We start from the raw sequence: 16,457 nt of genomic DNA, 5'->3' as shown, positions 1-16,457 counted from the left end.
ATTCTATGTAAAATATTTAAACACGCTTTAGATCAATTAATACTACACTTTGAACTTAAGGAAAACGGATAAATATTTTCACATTACAGAAACAATTATTTTCACAATGTTGTACAAAACATTTGACTCAGTGCAGAGGAATAAGCTATGGAATCTTTCGACATTAAACGGCCTAAGTATGAAAACACATAAATGCAGTACTAATGAGAATGAAACGGCGTGGGTATATAAACATACCAATAACATATCTGTTGCTTTTGCTAGCCAGGTATGGCTGTGGCTAGGCTGCATTCAAGTCAGTAAATGATGTAAGTGCACAGTGATTTTTGGTGTTTAGTTACATCCTCATCGTAATCATCTTTTTCCGCTACTGTTTGCTGACGGTATTAATCTTTTCCGTCCACGCTTGACCGTTTAACACATATACGAGCTCGAAATCTATTGCAGTAAAAGAAAATAAACGTTGAACAGTACCAAATCAAAACTTATTGTGTCTATACGTAGAGGACAGTTGCTAAGAAATTAAAAGTTGGCTTTTGAGGTTGGAACTTTCAGAAATACCATCATTTGATAAATAATTAGGTTACCAGAAAAAGGAACTGAACAAAAAGGATGTTTTCCTTCAACCATTATTGAAACGCCATATTAAATATATCCATTTGTAATAAATGGATCAGAATACAACCAACAATTCCTTTCCACAGCAATAATAATGAACGTATTGAACGTGTGGCATAAATCAAAATAGGGAATTGCATCAGACATCATTTTTGTCACTGATCTACCGTGAAACTTCTTGACAGATTTGAATGTTGTGACTTTGATCAAACGACTTCTGAGTAAGAGTTAAATGATGCTGTTTGAAATTCTGATGAGAGGGCACGCTCGGTTGTACCTAATAAGTTGAGAAATGTACACACCCAAAAGCTGGAGGTTTTGGAATATTTCTGGACATGATAAGGGCGTTAACCACTGGAAAACTGATAGCGTCCCGTTTGTTATACAGCCTTCTGGAGAATCTTTTCCCACTGTCAGTCTTAATGCATAGATCGAAATATGAAACAGTTGAGGCGGCCTGACTTGTCACCAAATTTACACGTTCAGATAATTCAGTGGAATTATTTTTGATGGTCATAAAAATCAGTCGTTAATAACCTTCCTCTGATTCGGATTCATGTGCACAAAGAAACAGATCCGCAAGAAGAGGAGCAAAATCGGCGCCCACTGGGATGCCTACCTCTTGGCGAAATGTTTGGCTGCCAAATGCTGGTAAAGACTTGCATTTGCCTTTAGGTGAAACTGGGGCAGCGGTGTTTGCTGGTCACGCTGAAGACTCTGCTTCGATTCACCACATAGGCACAATGCGTGAAGCCCATTTCTGGCGTCCCACGTCGTGTTATTGCTGGAATAGTGCTGAAAGCGGCGTTGGTTACGTTTTAACCAATAGCCACACAAGAAGAGGTTTATGAATATATTATACAGTTATATGAGAGTACGTGACTGTCAACGTTGGTTTCGACCCGAAGTAGTATAGTTTTACGCCGCTTTAGCAATAATCCAGCAAAATCGATACACAATAACTGAGCTTCACATTTATACATGTGGGAAATCGTACCTAGGGGTTGTGCATGACGAGCGAACCCTTCAATCACTCGGCCACCTTTCCTGCGCTGTGACGATATGAGTCAGGTTGTCAGACTATCAGACAATCATGAGTTTCAATCTGTGTCAACAGAAACCTCTGATCATGGGTTCGAACCCTGGGTCTTGCTGATCTCGTTTCTAGGTTTGTCAGCTCTATACCTCTTTGGGCTTCCTTCCCACTTTGTGGGACATGTAATATTGCATGGAACACTGTGGCGTTAAGCCCAACGGACTCAGTCATTGTGCAGTCATGCACCATTGTGAAGCCATGCACCATTGTCTTCAGAAAGTTTTCAGAAAGCATCAGTGTGTTTGAATTTCAAAGAAAACGTTGTCAAGCTGATGCCTGAAACACCTCGGGCTGTCTTCACACATCGAGCTTACATGGTGATGCAGCTGAAATACTGTGTAAGTCTTAACAATGACAGAAAAAAAGATTTTCACTGAACCGGCTTTAACGTTTTTGAGGAATTGTAACAAAACATTGCAAACAGTGTCTAAAGACGATTTATTTTGGAACTATTCTACATTTGGATACAAGACTGGAAATGGAATATTGTCGGCTTGTATAGTAGCCTGTGTCGAGGAAAAGGTTTCCACCAAACGATGTTTTTCTCCACTTTGGGTTTTATTTTCTTTGATTCTTCAACATAGTTTTGCGAACCTAGGAAAAAGAGATGAAGATGTAGTGCATATATTGACAAAACCGTGGTTTTACTTCACCGTCACCGCGGGGTAATTATAGTTGTGCTAACTGAAGTGACTGCCGTAATTGTTTACTGAAAGACTGATTTGAGATTTTAATGACCGTTACGTACCCTCATCATCTGCTTTCATATTCTGTTCTCTCACGTTCATAGCTGCTGTCATTTCTTTCATCGTCATCCTCCTCGTCGTCGTCATTGTGTATGCTTATGCGGTCATCGTCGTTGGTACTAGCTGCGTCATCGTCGTCGGGAACAATTGTAGCATTACTTCTTCTAGACTCATTGTCGTCGATAACACGTGCAGTATCTTCCTCGTTTTCAGTTGTAGCATTGTTTCTCTTCCGAGGCTCATCATCACTGATATCAGTTGCATCATCGTTTCTGCTTCTATGGTCCTCAAGCTCATCAAAGAAAAGTCTGTAAGCAAATCTCTTCCTACGGTCATTGGAGTCATCCCTATCAGCTGAAACATCATTTTCATCGTCGTTATCGTCTTCATCATCCTCCTCACCATCATCATCATTATCTCTTGTATTTTCATTCTCATTGTCGTCATTATCAGCTGAATCATCATTATCATCATCAGCTGAATCGTCACCCTCATCGTTACCATCACCATGATCATTATCAGTTCCGTCATCATCGTCATTATCAGCTGAATCATCCTTATCATTTTTCTCATCATCATCGTCATCGTCGTCATCAGCTGAATCGTCACCATTGCCATCATTAGCTGAATCACCATCGTCATTATCAGCTGAATCATCATTATCATTTTCCTCATCACCGTCGTCGTCATTGTCATCAACATCAGCTGAATTGTCCTCATTATCAGCTGAATCATCATTGTCTTCATTATCAGCTCTGTCATCACTGTCAGTGGAATCATCATCATTATCATTTTCCTCCTCGTCGTCATCATCCTCATCGTCATCATCATTGTTGTCATTATCAGCTGAATCATCATCACTATCATTTTCCTTTTCACCGTCGTTATCGTCACCGTCGTCATCATTATCAGCTGAATCGTCATCATTGTTGTCATTATCAGCTGAATCACCATCACTATCATTTTCCTTTTCACCGTCGTTATCGTCACCGTCGTCATCATTATCAGCTGAATCGTCATCATTGTCGTCATTATCAGCTGAATCATCATCGTCATCATCATTTCTGTCATCGTCATTATCAGCTGAATCATCATCATCATCATCATTTCTGTCATCGTCATTATCAGCTGAATCATCATCATCATCATCATCATCAGTCCTGTCATCGTCATTGTCAGCAGAATCATCATCATCATCATTATCAGTTCTGTCATCATCATTGTCAGCAGAATCATCATCATCATTATCACTTTCCCCTTCGTCGTCATTATCCTCATCATTATTATCAGCTGAATCATCATCATCTTCCTCATCGTTGTCGTTATCATCATCGTCGTCGCTGTCATCATCACCTGAATCGTCATCATTGTCGTCATTATCAGATGAATCATCATCGTCTTCATTGTCTTTTTCTGTTGCATCATCATCGTCGTCATCATCATCATCATCATTATCATTTTCCTCCTCGTCGTCGTCATCGTCATCATTTTCAGCTGAATTGTCATCATTGCCGTCAGTATCAGATGAATCATCATCGTCATTATCATTATCAGATGAATCATCATCGTCATTATCATTATCAGATGAATCGTCATCATTATCATCTTCATCGTCGTCGTTATCGTCGTCGTCGTCATCATTATCAGCTGAATCGTCATCATCGTCAGTATCATCTGAATCATCACCATTATTATTTTCCTGGTCGTCGTCATCGTCCTCCTCCTCCTCATCATCATCATTGTCCGCTGATTTATCATCATTATCATTGTCATCATTGTCATCATTATCAGCAGAATCGTCATCATTGTCATTATCAGCTGAATCAGCATCGTTGTCGTTATCGTTTGAATCATCATTATTATTTGCATTTTCCTCGTCATCATCATCATTGTCATTGTCATTATCAACTAAATCATCACCGTCATCATTATCACTTCTATCGTCATCATTTTCTCCTGAATCCTCATTATCAGTTCTGTTATCACCGTCATCGTTATCAGCTGAATCATCACCATCATCGTTATCAGTTCTATCGTCTGCATCATCGGCTGAATCATCGCCGTCGTCATTATCAGTATTATTTTTGTCATTATCAGAGGAATCATCGCCTTCATCATACTCAGTTCTATCATCATCTTCGTAATCAGCTGACTCATCACCTCTGTCATCATCACCATTGTAGTAGTTATCACTACTACCATTATTGTCGTCTTCACCTGAATCATCGTCTCTCCTTATTCCCTCATGGTCTTCGTTGTCATCATCACCGCCTGTCCTCTCAGGTCGTACCCTGAACCTATTCACTAAACCTTGACCAATGGCACTTCTTTGATAAAATGAACCAATGTCCTCAGCATCTTCATTATCAGCTGTATCACGACCTCTCCCCGCAGATCGAACCCTTCCTAACCTCGCAGGCCTACCACGTCCTCTCCTCTCAGGTTGAACCCTTCCTATCCTCTCAGGTCGAACCCTTCCTCTGTCCAGTAAACCTTGACCAGTGCCTTGTCTTCGAAAAGTGGAACCGATGTCCTCTACATTTTCGTTATCATATGCATCACCGCCTCTCCTCTCAGGTCGAAGCCGCTGACTATCCACTAAACCTTGAAAAATTTCTTTCCCTTCATAAATGGAACCAGTGTCTTCAGGTTCTTCACGAAGTTCGTTCGTTCCTGCCAAGGAAGCAAATAATGTTAAGTCCATCTGATTTTCTCTCAGATTAAATTTGCTACTCTTAGGGATATCCAAGCAATTGGAGATGATACCAGCAATTAGCTGCACGCATTGCACGTATGCGGGGAAACCCACTCTACAAAGGCACTCCTAAACATTTATTATAAGTTTATGGAATTCACGCTTATCAGCCGATAAATCCCATTTTGAATCGTCAACTAATTTCCGCTGGAAACTGGGAAAGAAAAAAAAACACAGTGCATTCCCAATTACTTAAGATGGGAAAATATGACCAATTATAACACCATACTGATGAAACATGTCCTTGACTTATGCCCAAATATTATGTCCTACACCACCCAAAGCTCTTACCATCAAATAACACTGATGTGGAAACCTCTCCTGGGCCTAGCCTGTACCAGTATTTAACTAAACGGGTATATAAACAGAAGAGTCAGTCAAACTCATAAAAAATCATAGTATTACTGTAAAATGTAGCTTTTCTTCACTTCACGTTGTAGACAACATGTATTAATTAACTACCTGTAGGAGTTTCCTTGCGATGATACACTAACGCGGTCCCTAATTTTCAGAAATATAGTAAACTCTAACATGCTACGCTAAAAAGATTAAAGGCGCCGACAGTAGCTGGTAATAAAGTACACCTATTTGGCACTACGTCACGCTACATTGATATCACTTCGTGATTCTCGTCTGCCCCCTCGTAATGAAACATGCCCTAGGTAAACTGTACTCTACGCAGAGTTCCACGCTTCGAGCCAGCATAGTATCTCTGCCACAGGCCAGAAAGATGTGACGATTCCTCACATCTTACACAGTTCATTCAATATAATGTGCACATTTCATAACTGTCTGCACATGTAATTAAATATCGGGGTTAAAATGGTTCAGTTTCACAGAGAATTATCCTAAAACCTGTAACACTATTTCGATTTGCGCGGCGATCCTTTGTCTACATGGGTTGTACGGCTCCACGTGCTGTCATCGAGGCCTTATGGAGAAGAAACGATGTAGCCGGTTTGAAATATAAATATGTATTGTCATAAACCTTATTGACGTAGTTGTAGAAGAATATTTACGTAACAGTGTAAAATAATATGAAAACCTCGCCGAATCACTTGCGTTATGCCAGTCTCAGCTTATCTACGAATATGCGCATTTGTTTGCAAACAAGAGAAAAATCCGATCACGTGATATGCAAATTAGCCTGTGGCAGTGATGTTATGCTAAGTCATCGCTGCGCCGGAGTGTGGGTAAACTGACGTTACGATGTATGCCAGATGACATCGCCTCGTTCAGCCTCCTACGTCGAAATATACGGACCACACAGTTTCCTGGTTTGCAGTTGCCTCACTCCGCTAGCATCATTGGTGCAACCATTACGCTTACCCTCTCTCGATGGATAAATGTCTCAGACTGAATCACAATTTAACAACGACACGGCAAAGCTCCCTTACTGAACTATGTCCACAATCACACAATGCATCCGTGGAATGTCGCGTCACTAGTCAAGTCATTTGGAGTTACGAGGGGATATAAAAAAGTTTTGAGCCTTGCATATTTATACTTGACAAATAGTAATGGGCAGGGCACCTAACATATATTAGTGTCCTAGCTACATATTCCCGTTAGGATCACATAGCTGGACGCATTTCTTCAATGGCAGTGCCTTGTAGAAGAGATATACCCTAGTGAATGTGAAAAATGGACACGGTTAATATAGAGCAGTAATAAAGTTTCTTGTCCTGGAGGGTAACACGGCCAAGCTGGTTCAAGAGCGACTCACTGCTGTTTACAAGGAGTCTTCCCCTTCTGCTGCAACCATCAAACGTTGTGTGAAAGAGTTTCAGCGAGGACGAGAGAGCGTCCAGGACGACCCTCAACCAGTACCACCCAAGCCAACATTGACACAGTGCATCAACTAGTGATGGGAAATCGTCGTATCAGCTTGCACGAGTTAGAAGATGCAACTGGGCTCTCATATGGATCCATTCACAGCATACTCCATGACAATCTCCACATGTCCAAGTTGTGTGCAAAATCTGTCCCAAGAATGCTTTCTGATGACATGAAGCTTTCTCGGTCAACATCAGTTGCGCGATGCTGACCCATTACCATGCCAACCCAGAAGATTTTCACTTTAGAATTGTAACCTGTGATGAAACCTGGCTTCATCATTATGACCCTGAGAGCAAGCAGGAGTCAGTGGAATGGAAATATGTCACCTCTCCAAGGACAAAGAAGTTCAAATCGGCCAGGTCCCCAAAGAAGGTTATGGCAACTATGTTTTGGGATAGTAAAAGTGTTATCCACACTGACTACTTGCCTCATGGTACGACAGTGAATGCAGAGTACTATGCTAACCGTCTGAAGCAGGTACGCCCCTATATCTAGCGACTTCCACCCCTTTCCTCGACAGAAAAAACACACCCGGGGCCAGATATTTCAGGATGATGATGAGCTTATCGCTGCTGTGGAGGTTTTTTTAGAGGACCAAGATGTGGAGAAGTAGATGGGAGAAGTGTGTGAAGTTGGAAGGGGACTATGTTGAAAAATAAAGCAGTATGAAATCCAAAATCTTGCTTTTTCAGGGCGAGGCTCAAAACTTGTTGATATCCTCTCGTACTGTTTAAACCTTACTGTGGTAGAAACGTTCTTATTTCCCAGTATGTTTTAAGATAACCATAGACATAACTAAAATAATACCGAAAAGATATTTAAACTGTCTTCAAACTGTTTATGATTTGTTTTCACAACATCGGAGGGGCAAGACACGACACCAGAACAGCACGTCGGTTAGCCCTGTATGACAACAGTTAATTTGGGTCACCGACATCTCGTACCTTAATTATAATAGTTCGGGGGAAATCGTACTTTATTACGCCATACATGAGGGTAGAGTCAACTGTATATCTTAAAGGTCACGTGCAACCAAAATGAAAAAAGACCCCAAAAAACAAACACAGTTATAACACAAATTACCACTTATTCATGACATATAATGTGCATTGCTGGTTGTGAAAAAGAACAAACAAACAAAATTATAAGCGTACAATGTACAAAAGTGCAATATTTTGTACTTGGATTTACTTCCCTCGGAACGAATCACCCGGGAGACCGAACGCAGTGACAGCGGGTGGGTGTGCACGCAAGTGTATCGTTCATTTGCCGATTTTCTCAGAGCTCATTGTTTGTATATAGAGATGATCTGTTTCACAGGTATTTTAGAAAGTATGGTGAGTAATAGGAAGGTAAGATTTTCGGTATGGATGCGGCGTTTCAGTATGGATTCATATGCTGTTGTCGAGCAAATGCGATAACGCTATAAAATCTATAGTGAAACTTCGCATCATATACAATAGAAAAAAATCTTTATTATCCATAAAGAATGTATGTAGAGATGTTGGGGTTTGTAAATACATGTTCTCTGCATTTGCGATCCAATCAATAAATACTGAGATAGTGAACTACTGTGTGGATGGAAACTGTCGTTCGTCCAAGTACACAGCAGAACTTGAAACTGACAATCAGAGTTTGCACCGGTTTCCGTCTGATCCAGTCATTCGAGAAAAATTACACAATGTGACAGAGACAGAAAAAAGTGCACGAGCCTAAATCAATTTATTTTTTGTACATGGTGTATAGCCTGAAAGGTGTTAAGTTCATATTGCATGTGGTCAGTGACTGAAGTTTTGTATAGCATATTGTCATTAGCAGACAGCTAGACAGAGATACAGGTGTCAATAAAACAGACATTGGGTTTTGTCTGTGACAGAGACGGCTTGTCAAAATCAACATATTTTACTGTGTTTCCATAGATATGTATTAAAACATTTCAGTTTTAAAACTAAACAATGTTTCGCAGTGAAATTAGTATTTCTTGGTTTGCACAATCGGCAAGTATGGAATCGGTGTACAATGTATTTTCATTACTTCAGCTCCGAGATACTTGTAATAACAAGAAACACCTCTTGTTCTCAAACTGCGATCGCAGCAAAAAATCTCTGCAAGCCTTGCAAGCGCAGCACAACTGTTGAAACCACTTTCATCCATCTCTTGGGTGGAATTAATGAATCGCCTGAACTCCGATTTCGCAGGTCTCTTCAACTTTATAAGTTGAATTTGCATTTTTAATATTTTTATTTGCGGTTAGTCCATACCAAAAGGTATCAGAATCTGCTTGTTGTGTTTTGCTTTGCACGTGACCTTTAAACATAGGCGCCATCACTAAAATTATGTCTTGGACAGATCATATCACCAATCAATACTGGAGGAAACACTATCCATTTTACAGCTGAAAGTTTCTGTCGACATTGAATTGTAAATTTATCACAGTCCGTCAAAATGGAGATAACCATGTTATCACCGGTGACCGTCCAGTACGGCGACGATCAGCAGCAATCCTTGTTTCCTGATGACGTTGAACAAATGGTGGTAAAATGACATCCCAGTTGTCTAGCTTCAGCGGTTGCAGGGCTATCTCTGTGCAACTTTCCAACGGTCGTTCCCCTCTGCTCAGGTGTTGTAGTCTAGGCGTGGTCTGTGTGGCGTGTACAACTCCCAGAGTCAGTACAGAACTGTTTCTTGACACAAAGGATACCTCAGACTGAAATGCTTTTTATCCAGTACCGTCGATGCACGTGTTACAGTTTTGGTTTTGATGCGCTGTGTTCCATGTGGACGTCAAATTGCATGACACCACCTCATCCGGGATCCATTATGTCGCTATACAATGTACGTCACGTAAACATGAACGCTTACGTTTATGTGACTTGATTTTTTCGAAACCTGCGTTTCTTTTGCTGTCAGTATACATAAGGTATATTAGCTTGAGAAGACGTGCACTGATTCACCAGGGCTATCGTTATAATACCATTGTACGAGCCACCATTTCTAAAGACAGTAGTGTTTTATTTTATCCCTCCCCGTTTCATAACAAAGTTTCCAGGACATAAAACATATTTTGGAGTAAATCATAAGTCATAAGTCATCCCCCGGATGCTTCCGACGTAAACAACCTCCGAGGGCATGACTTATGACGCTCTTTTGCAGTGACGATCTTTTTCCCCCAAAAATAATCTATAGCTCCGACAACACCTCATACCTAAACGCATTCAACACGGGTGGTCAAAGATGGATAATTATAGAAATGCAAACAGTAGAAACTAAAAAACAAAACTAACCGAGACGGGAGCTACTTCCAGTGACGCCATGTTTTAATCAACCCCAAAACGGACGAACAGGTGGAAACATTTACCTTGGTTTAATCATGAATACATGAGAAAGCTGTACCACAAAGCTAAACGAAATATGGGAAACACAGAAACAACTAAAATAAACCCTTTGCCATCAGCAAGCAAATCATATACAATATCCATGAATAAACACATCAGATTATTTAAAAATAAGACCAGTGAGATGCTTAGACATTATCAAAAATACACGCCTAAAGAGGTCTTGAAAGTTTTTAACGGCGGAAATGCGTCATCGGCTGAAAACCTTCCTTCAATCCTTTGAAGCTATAAACGACAATGAATTGCCAGAGATAGATATACATAATGAAGGCGACTGCTTGATGCTGAATATGGCAATACCGTTAGATGATGCCGTTAGCAATACCGTTAGATGAACTACAGAAAGCTGTCAAAGGACTGACATAAGTCGTCAGCTAATGATCCTATTGCAAATGAATATCTGATAGACTTCATACATATTATGCGCCGGTTATACGTCTCTCTCTTTCTTTAATTTAGTGTTATGTACAGATACATGGCAACCAGGCATTATACGACATGTATATAAGGAGCAATGTAACCCGTCTGACCCAAGCAGCTACAGACCTATAAAATTACTTGTTTTTTTGGTAAATTTCTTCTTGTGTTCTCAACCACATACCTTTCTTGAAATAAATGAAATACTTTATCTCGCGCAGGCTGGATTTAGAGCACATTTTGCTACTACCGATAAAGCATTTGTATTGCACACGATGTCACAAATCTTTAAATCTTCCAAACGAAAGTTTTTCTGTGCCTTCATAGATTTTTCAAAAGCGTTCGATAATGTCTAGGGGATAGGCCTTTTGATAAAAATAGCTTCATGTAATACAGAGGGCATTTTACAGATTAGTACATGTACAACAACATCAAATCACGTGTAGTTACACATTATACAATTTCAGATGTAGTTCTGGAGTTAGACAATTCGAGAATTTATCCCCCCTCTTATTCTCTTTTTATCTCAATGACTTAGTTTGCCTCTCCGCACGAAGATGTGAAGGCGTCAGTCTTAACTACGAGGACGATGATTCTGCGATGCTGTTCCTACATTTCATAATCTGCTGACAATGCAGTTGATATAGTTTTCCATCGAAATAGCAGACATTTGGACTCTTGTCAGTAGCTCAAAGCTTTTGGTTTGAGGGTATTACCCATCCTTCTGTACGGCTGTTAAGTGCTGGAGTTTTGAAAATATCAATTTAATTGAAAGACTACACTTTAAATTTCTCTGAATTGCAGCAGGTCTACGAACATCAACACCAAAGTCATGATTTATGTAGACGTTGAGCGATTTCCCCTTAGGATAATAATATGTAAGAAAATGATAAGCTACTGGAATAAACTACCATGTAACGACTATCAAAATAAGCTGCCTGAAATGAAACTAACTTAGGACAGAAGCTTATCTTCAAACACTTGGCTAGCGTTTACTACAGATATTCTAAACAACTGTGGACCAACATATGTATTAAGCAACGCCCAGATGTACGATGGCCAGTGGCTGGCTTCTACTATCGAAAGAACACTCAAAGGGCAATTTGTACAATCCTGGCTTAGTGAAATTGAAAACAGTACACAGGCTATCTACTACAGAATCTATGAAGTCTTTCGATGATTTTCTGTCCCTCCCAACTTCACTCTCGTACCATTTATTGACATTTAGAACCTCAAACCAGTATTTTCCTGTGGAGACAAGACGTTAGTATAGTGTACCATAGGACAAGAGGGCACGTCCTCTTTGTAATTCATCTGCTGTAGCTGATGAATTTCACTACCTCTTCCGATGTTCAACCTTTACAGTACTCAAAGTTCATCAGTGTACATTTTTATAATTTTCCTAACCTTAATAAACTTAAAAAACCTGCTTAGCTCAAAGAATATGGCCATGCTAAAGAAACTGTCAAAACTTGTTACAATACTATACTGTACTCTAAGACCAATATGTCGTTAGCTGTCATGCCGTTACTTCTAATACCGATTCTGTCAATATATGCTCTTGCACCACCGGTCCCACCGATGTTTTTTGAGAATAAAAACCTTGACACCTTGAATAATGATAAACATGAGAAAGGTCTGTGGAAGTGTCTGGCAGGTACCGACGGAAAAAATACCCACATGATGAGAGTCCGTTTCTTTTCAACACAGACAGCTGAGAGCGAATACATTAAAGCAACAGTATTATACAACTTGCTAAGTGTCACTGTCTTTTGTAGTGTCTAAATGTGCCAAATGCCTTCAGAGTACATATAACGAGACAGTACATCTCACCTTTTTCTTACAGTAGTGTTTCTGGATGAAACTTTTTAGAGTGTCTTTTTAGAAGTTGGAAGTACAATATTGAAAATTTTACGGACAGCAACTTCTTTATTACGTTACAGATTTCTTTACTGTTGCTATTTATAAAGTTTGGACAAAAGCTTGTAAAGTACACATTCCAGCTACGGAAGTGTAATTTGTCCTGAAGCCAGCGTGGGCCTCGTTGTCTATGTCATTATTTTCAAGCCAGATCTGAAGCATTCTATTTCAAAAATTGTAGTAATATGTTTTACAGAGATCGACAATCAGTAACATACCCCTGTTGTCTTTTTATTATTTCACTATCAGATTTCGCTAAAGAGTATATGATAAGACTGATATCAAACGCATACGTAACAAATGATATGCTGGGTATTTTTTTATTTCTGTTTGGCATGTCTCAGTTGGTTAACACTGATGCAGTGCATTCTGTCGCTGCTGACTGGGTGTATCTTCGCAAAGAATGTGTTACTCCATACAGTCAGAAATACCCTGTACATTTCTCTTTTCTTTAAGAATTTGGATTACTCTCCTGAAACCATTTAATGCCTTTGGCATCACGCATTGCACAATGATGTCGTTAAAGTACAGAGAGTGTAGCTCTCATTCACAGAAACAACTGATAGTGTTCGCAATGTTTTATGTAGTTTCATGTGAGGAATTATCCCCTGGGCCGAGGAGACCTTAACACACGTCGTCATTTCAAAATGAAATGCTTTCTCGAAAGTTCTATTAAAAAGCAAAGGTACTTACCATGAAATAGCCTTTTGGAACTGAAGCCGTCCACAAGAGTCACATCTGCAAAAGTCAATGGGGCAATGTTAACGATAAATACACAATGCCATTTAGAAAGTGGTCAAAGATTACATATGCTATGTTTGGGATTACGCTGCCTTAGTAAAGTACAAATTCTAGTACTTTTTGGAGCTGAATCCCATCCGGGATTGGAACCCACGCCGTCAGTCAAACACCTAATCGCCAGCACACAAAGTGGTGAATGGGACTAACGTACCTGATTACGTACTTTACTATGAACGTGTAATCCCAAAACAGCATATGATACATTTTACCAATTTCTAAATGGCATTGTGTAATCATAGCCTTGGGCCGCGGGAGCCATGCCAATAAACGCTTATCAGAGGGGTATACAAAGCCCGCAGTCCAGACTACCAGATGTCCCACTTTCATTTTTGTGGAAGTCGCGGTGGCTGAGCGGGCTAGGCGGCTAACTTTGTGTGCTGGCGACTAGGTGGATGACTCTTAGGGCTTGGATTCCAACCCCAAATGGGACTCACCTAAAAACGTTCTAGAATTTGCAATCCCAAATATAGCGTATGTTACATAATGTTAACGATAGTTACACATGTATAGTTGAGGAAAGACATGTTCATTACCATAGATGTAAAATATGGTGGAATTGTCGTTAACATAGTTGGGAAATAACATGTTCATCACCACAGATGTAAAATATGGTGGAATTGTCGTTAACGTAGTTGGGAAAGACACCTTCATTACCTCAGGTATAAAGTATGATGGAAGTGTGGTATAAGTAGTTTCGGAAAAACATGTATAAACACTGATCTACTAATACAAGCAAGATGCTTAATGGATGACAAATTCTGAATCCAGTTCTAATGCGACGTTTCGATTTGGATTCTTTTACTTGTTGTCTCTCTTGTTTGAACACGGCACCAGAATAACAACGGTATCACATATAAATTATCGTGTGTGTACTTTTAATCGCGAACTCCTAATAATGTAGCCTGTTTCTGACTCGCTCGTCAGAGTGTCCAACCTTGTTTCTGACCCGTCACGGGACGCGACCAGACGCTGTACATTGTAAAGCTTGAAACCGCTCTACCACACGAAGCAACGTGTGATTGTATAAACATTGTGATGAACTGGTAGTAGTATAGATAACGTAAGAACTTACATGTCAGCAGGAGAAAGGACAACGCAGCTTTGGTCCTCATGGTGTGGAAACCGAAGTTCTCGAAAAGTCCTCTCAAAAGTGTGTGGAAGCTTCTGACGAAACAGGTTGGATGGGCAATTTTTATACTAACAGCAAAAACATATACCCATAATTATCTCTTTAATATTACGTCTCAGTCGTGGAATGACCTGTTAAACGTGACATTCAGCTCCGCCGTCTATCACACTGAAGGGGCGGTTCTTTCTGGCAAAGTCATCACTTTCCAATTTGGAGACGTGAACCAGCGGAAAGGCGGATTGTTAACTTGACAGCTTGTAGTAACGGGTATGATATAGAGTACGAAAGCAAATACAATTCACAATGGAGCATAAATTTATTTCACATATAATGTATTTGGTGACAGGTAACCCTTTTTGCAAGTTGTAATTATATAATTTTGCAACTACATACATACATACATACATACATATCTTGTTACAGCGAAACGTCGCTCTCATTGTAATTAAAAAAGTTGACTGTCCCCCAAAACTTGGTTTTCCTCCAGACTATGTTGTACTCGATATGTTGTAAAACTACGACATGTATGGATTTCTTTGCCTATTTCCAACACAAGAAGTTTTGTGATTTCCATAATCGTGAGCCCAAACGCTTATGACTGTGTTGCTTACAACTCATCTCTGCATTCTCTCTGGCATGCCCATGAGCTGTATGGCTGGGCTTTATTCAATGAATCACCAGTAAAATCACTGTTAGTTCAGGATAGACAAGTTACACACACTTCCCAACCACCACTGGATTTAGTCTTATCTTACGTGTGTTTTCTTTCATTTTATTTATGCTTGATTTTAATCAGATGTTGGCCATGCATTCAGTGGTATCACCACGGGTATAGCCCAGCTATGTTAATACAGACAAATATCACGGTTTCTGTATTAAATGGGAAAGCGTTAACCTCGGATTTCATTCAAAGGTTTCGTTACCTGCCATTAATTGGATAGTTTTGTCACACGTCTCTGAAATACACAGATGAAATTGTGTCGTATTCAGATAATTTATTTCGGATGCTTGCCCTGTTTCCCTGTCCCTTAATTTCATGTTACAACCCACATAACACGTGTTAGTTGGTACACATTCCCACTTACAGTGCGAAATGACAAATTACATGAGCCAGATAAAGCTATGCCATTTGTTTTCTTTGAGAAATATTCCACAGATATCTCTGAGTCAGAAAAGTCGGAAAATAGCAACATTAAGCTAAGAAATATATACACATGAGCATTAATGAAGCACCACCAATCTTTCTTTACATTCGCACGAAACCTATGTTTCTTACACGTGCTTTGAAAAACAAGTAATCGAGTAATCGTAACTAATTTTGAGAGTTGATCTGGTTTCAAATTAGTTGTAATCTGAAAGGAATACTCAAAAACGTGAATATAAACGATGCAGGAAATATGGTCACCATGACCACGCCACCATCAGTGGCGACCACGTCATTTCCTGGAGCGGCTACGTTAGGCATGGATTATATGTGCCAATCCTCACCTCGTACTGGCAGCCAAGGGTATTTGTTGACTGTCTACTTGGCATTCTGGAAGCTGGTGAGTGAAGAAGCATCGACATTAACAACTGCACAGAGCGGCGTTTCGGTGCAGATTGTTACACCGTTATCATGCTTAGATCAATGATGAGAAGAATAAATACATAGACTGTGTGTGACAAACATCACATAAACATCATCAACAACATAATCATTCCTGCTTGACAACAGTACAAAAATCTCAAGAAATAAAGAAGC

General features: G+C 39.9%; 1 protein-coding gene across 1 annotated transcript; it reads right to left on the bottom strand.

Moving 5' to 3' along the window:
• Positions 1-2,174: 2,174 nt before the first annotated feature.
• Positions 2,175-14,736, bottom strand: LOC137261615 (protein starmaker-like). The gene is made up of 4 exons (XM_067799393.1): positions 14,660-14,736; positions 13,480-13,524; positions 2,463-5,133; positions 2,175-2,308 (listed from the first exon to the last, which is right to left on the bottom strand). The coding sequence occupies exons 1-3, from the start codon at positions 14,697-14,699 to the stop codon at positions 2,468-2,470; spliced, it is 2,751 nt and encodes a 916-aa protein (XP_067655494.1). The 5' UTR covers positions 14,700-14,736; the 3' UTR covers positions 2,175-2,308; positions 2,463-2,467.
• Between the last annotated feature and the right edge of the window lie 1,721 nt (positions 14,737-16,457).

Source organism: Haliotis asinina, chromosome 14 (genome assembly GCF_037392515.1).
Source record: "Haliotis asinina isolate JCU_RB_2024 chromosome 14, JCU_Hal_asi_v2, whole genome shotgun sequence".
In the NCBI taxonomy this organism is placed as follows: Eukaryota; Metazoa; Mollusca; class Gastropoda; order Lepetellida; family Haliotidae; genus Haliotis; species Haliotis asinina.
This window is presented reverse-complemented; position numbering and strand designations above follow the sequence as displayed.

Coding starts and splice junctions, on each gene's coding strand:
- LOC137261615 (XM_067799393.1), bottom strand. CDS start 14,699: ATGAGGACCAAAGCTGCGTTGTCCTTTCTCCTGCTGACAT. Junction 13,525..14,659: donor GTCCTTTCTCCTGCTGACAT/GTAAGTTCTTAC, acceptor TGACTTTTGCAG/ATGTGACTCTTGTGGACGGC. Junction 5,134..13,479: donor TTCCAAAAGGCTATTTCATG/GTAAGTACCTTT, acceptor CTTCCTTGGCAG/GAACGAACGAACTTCGTGAA.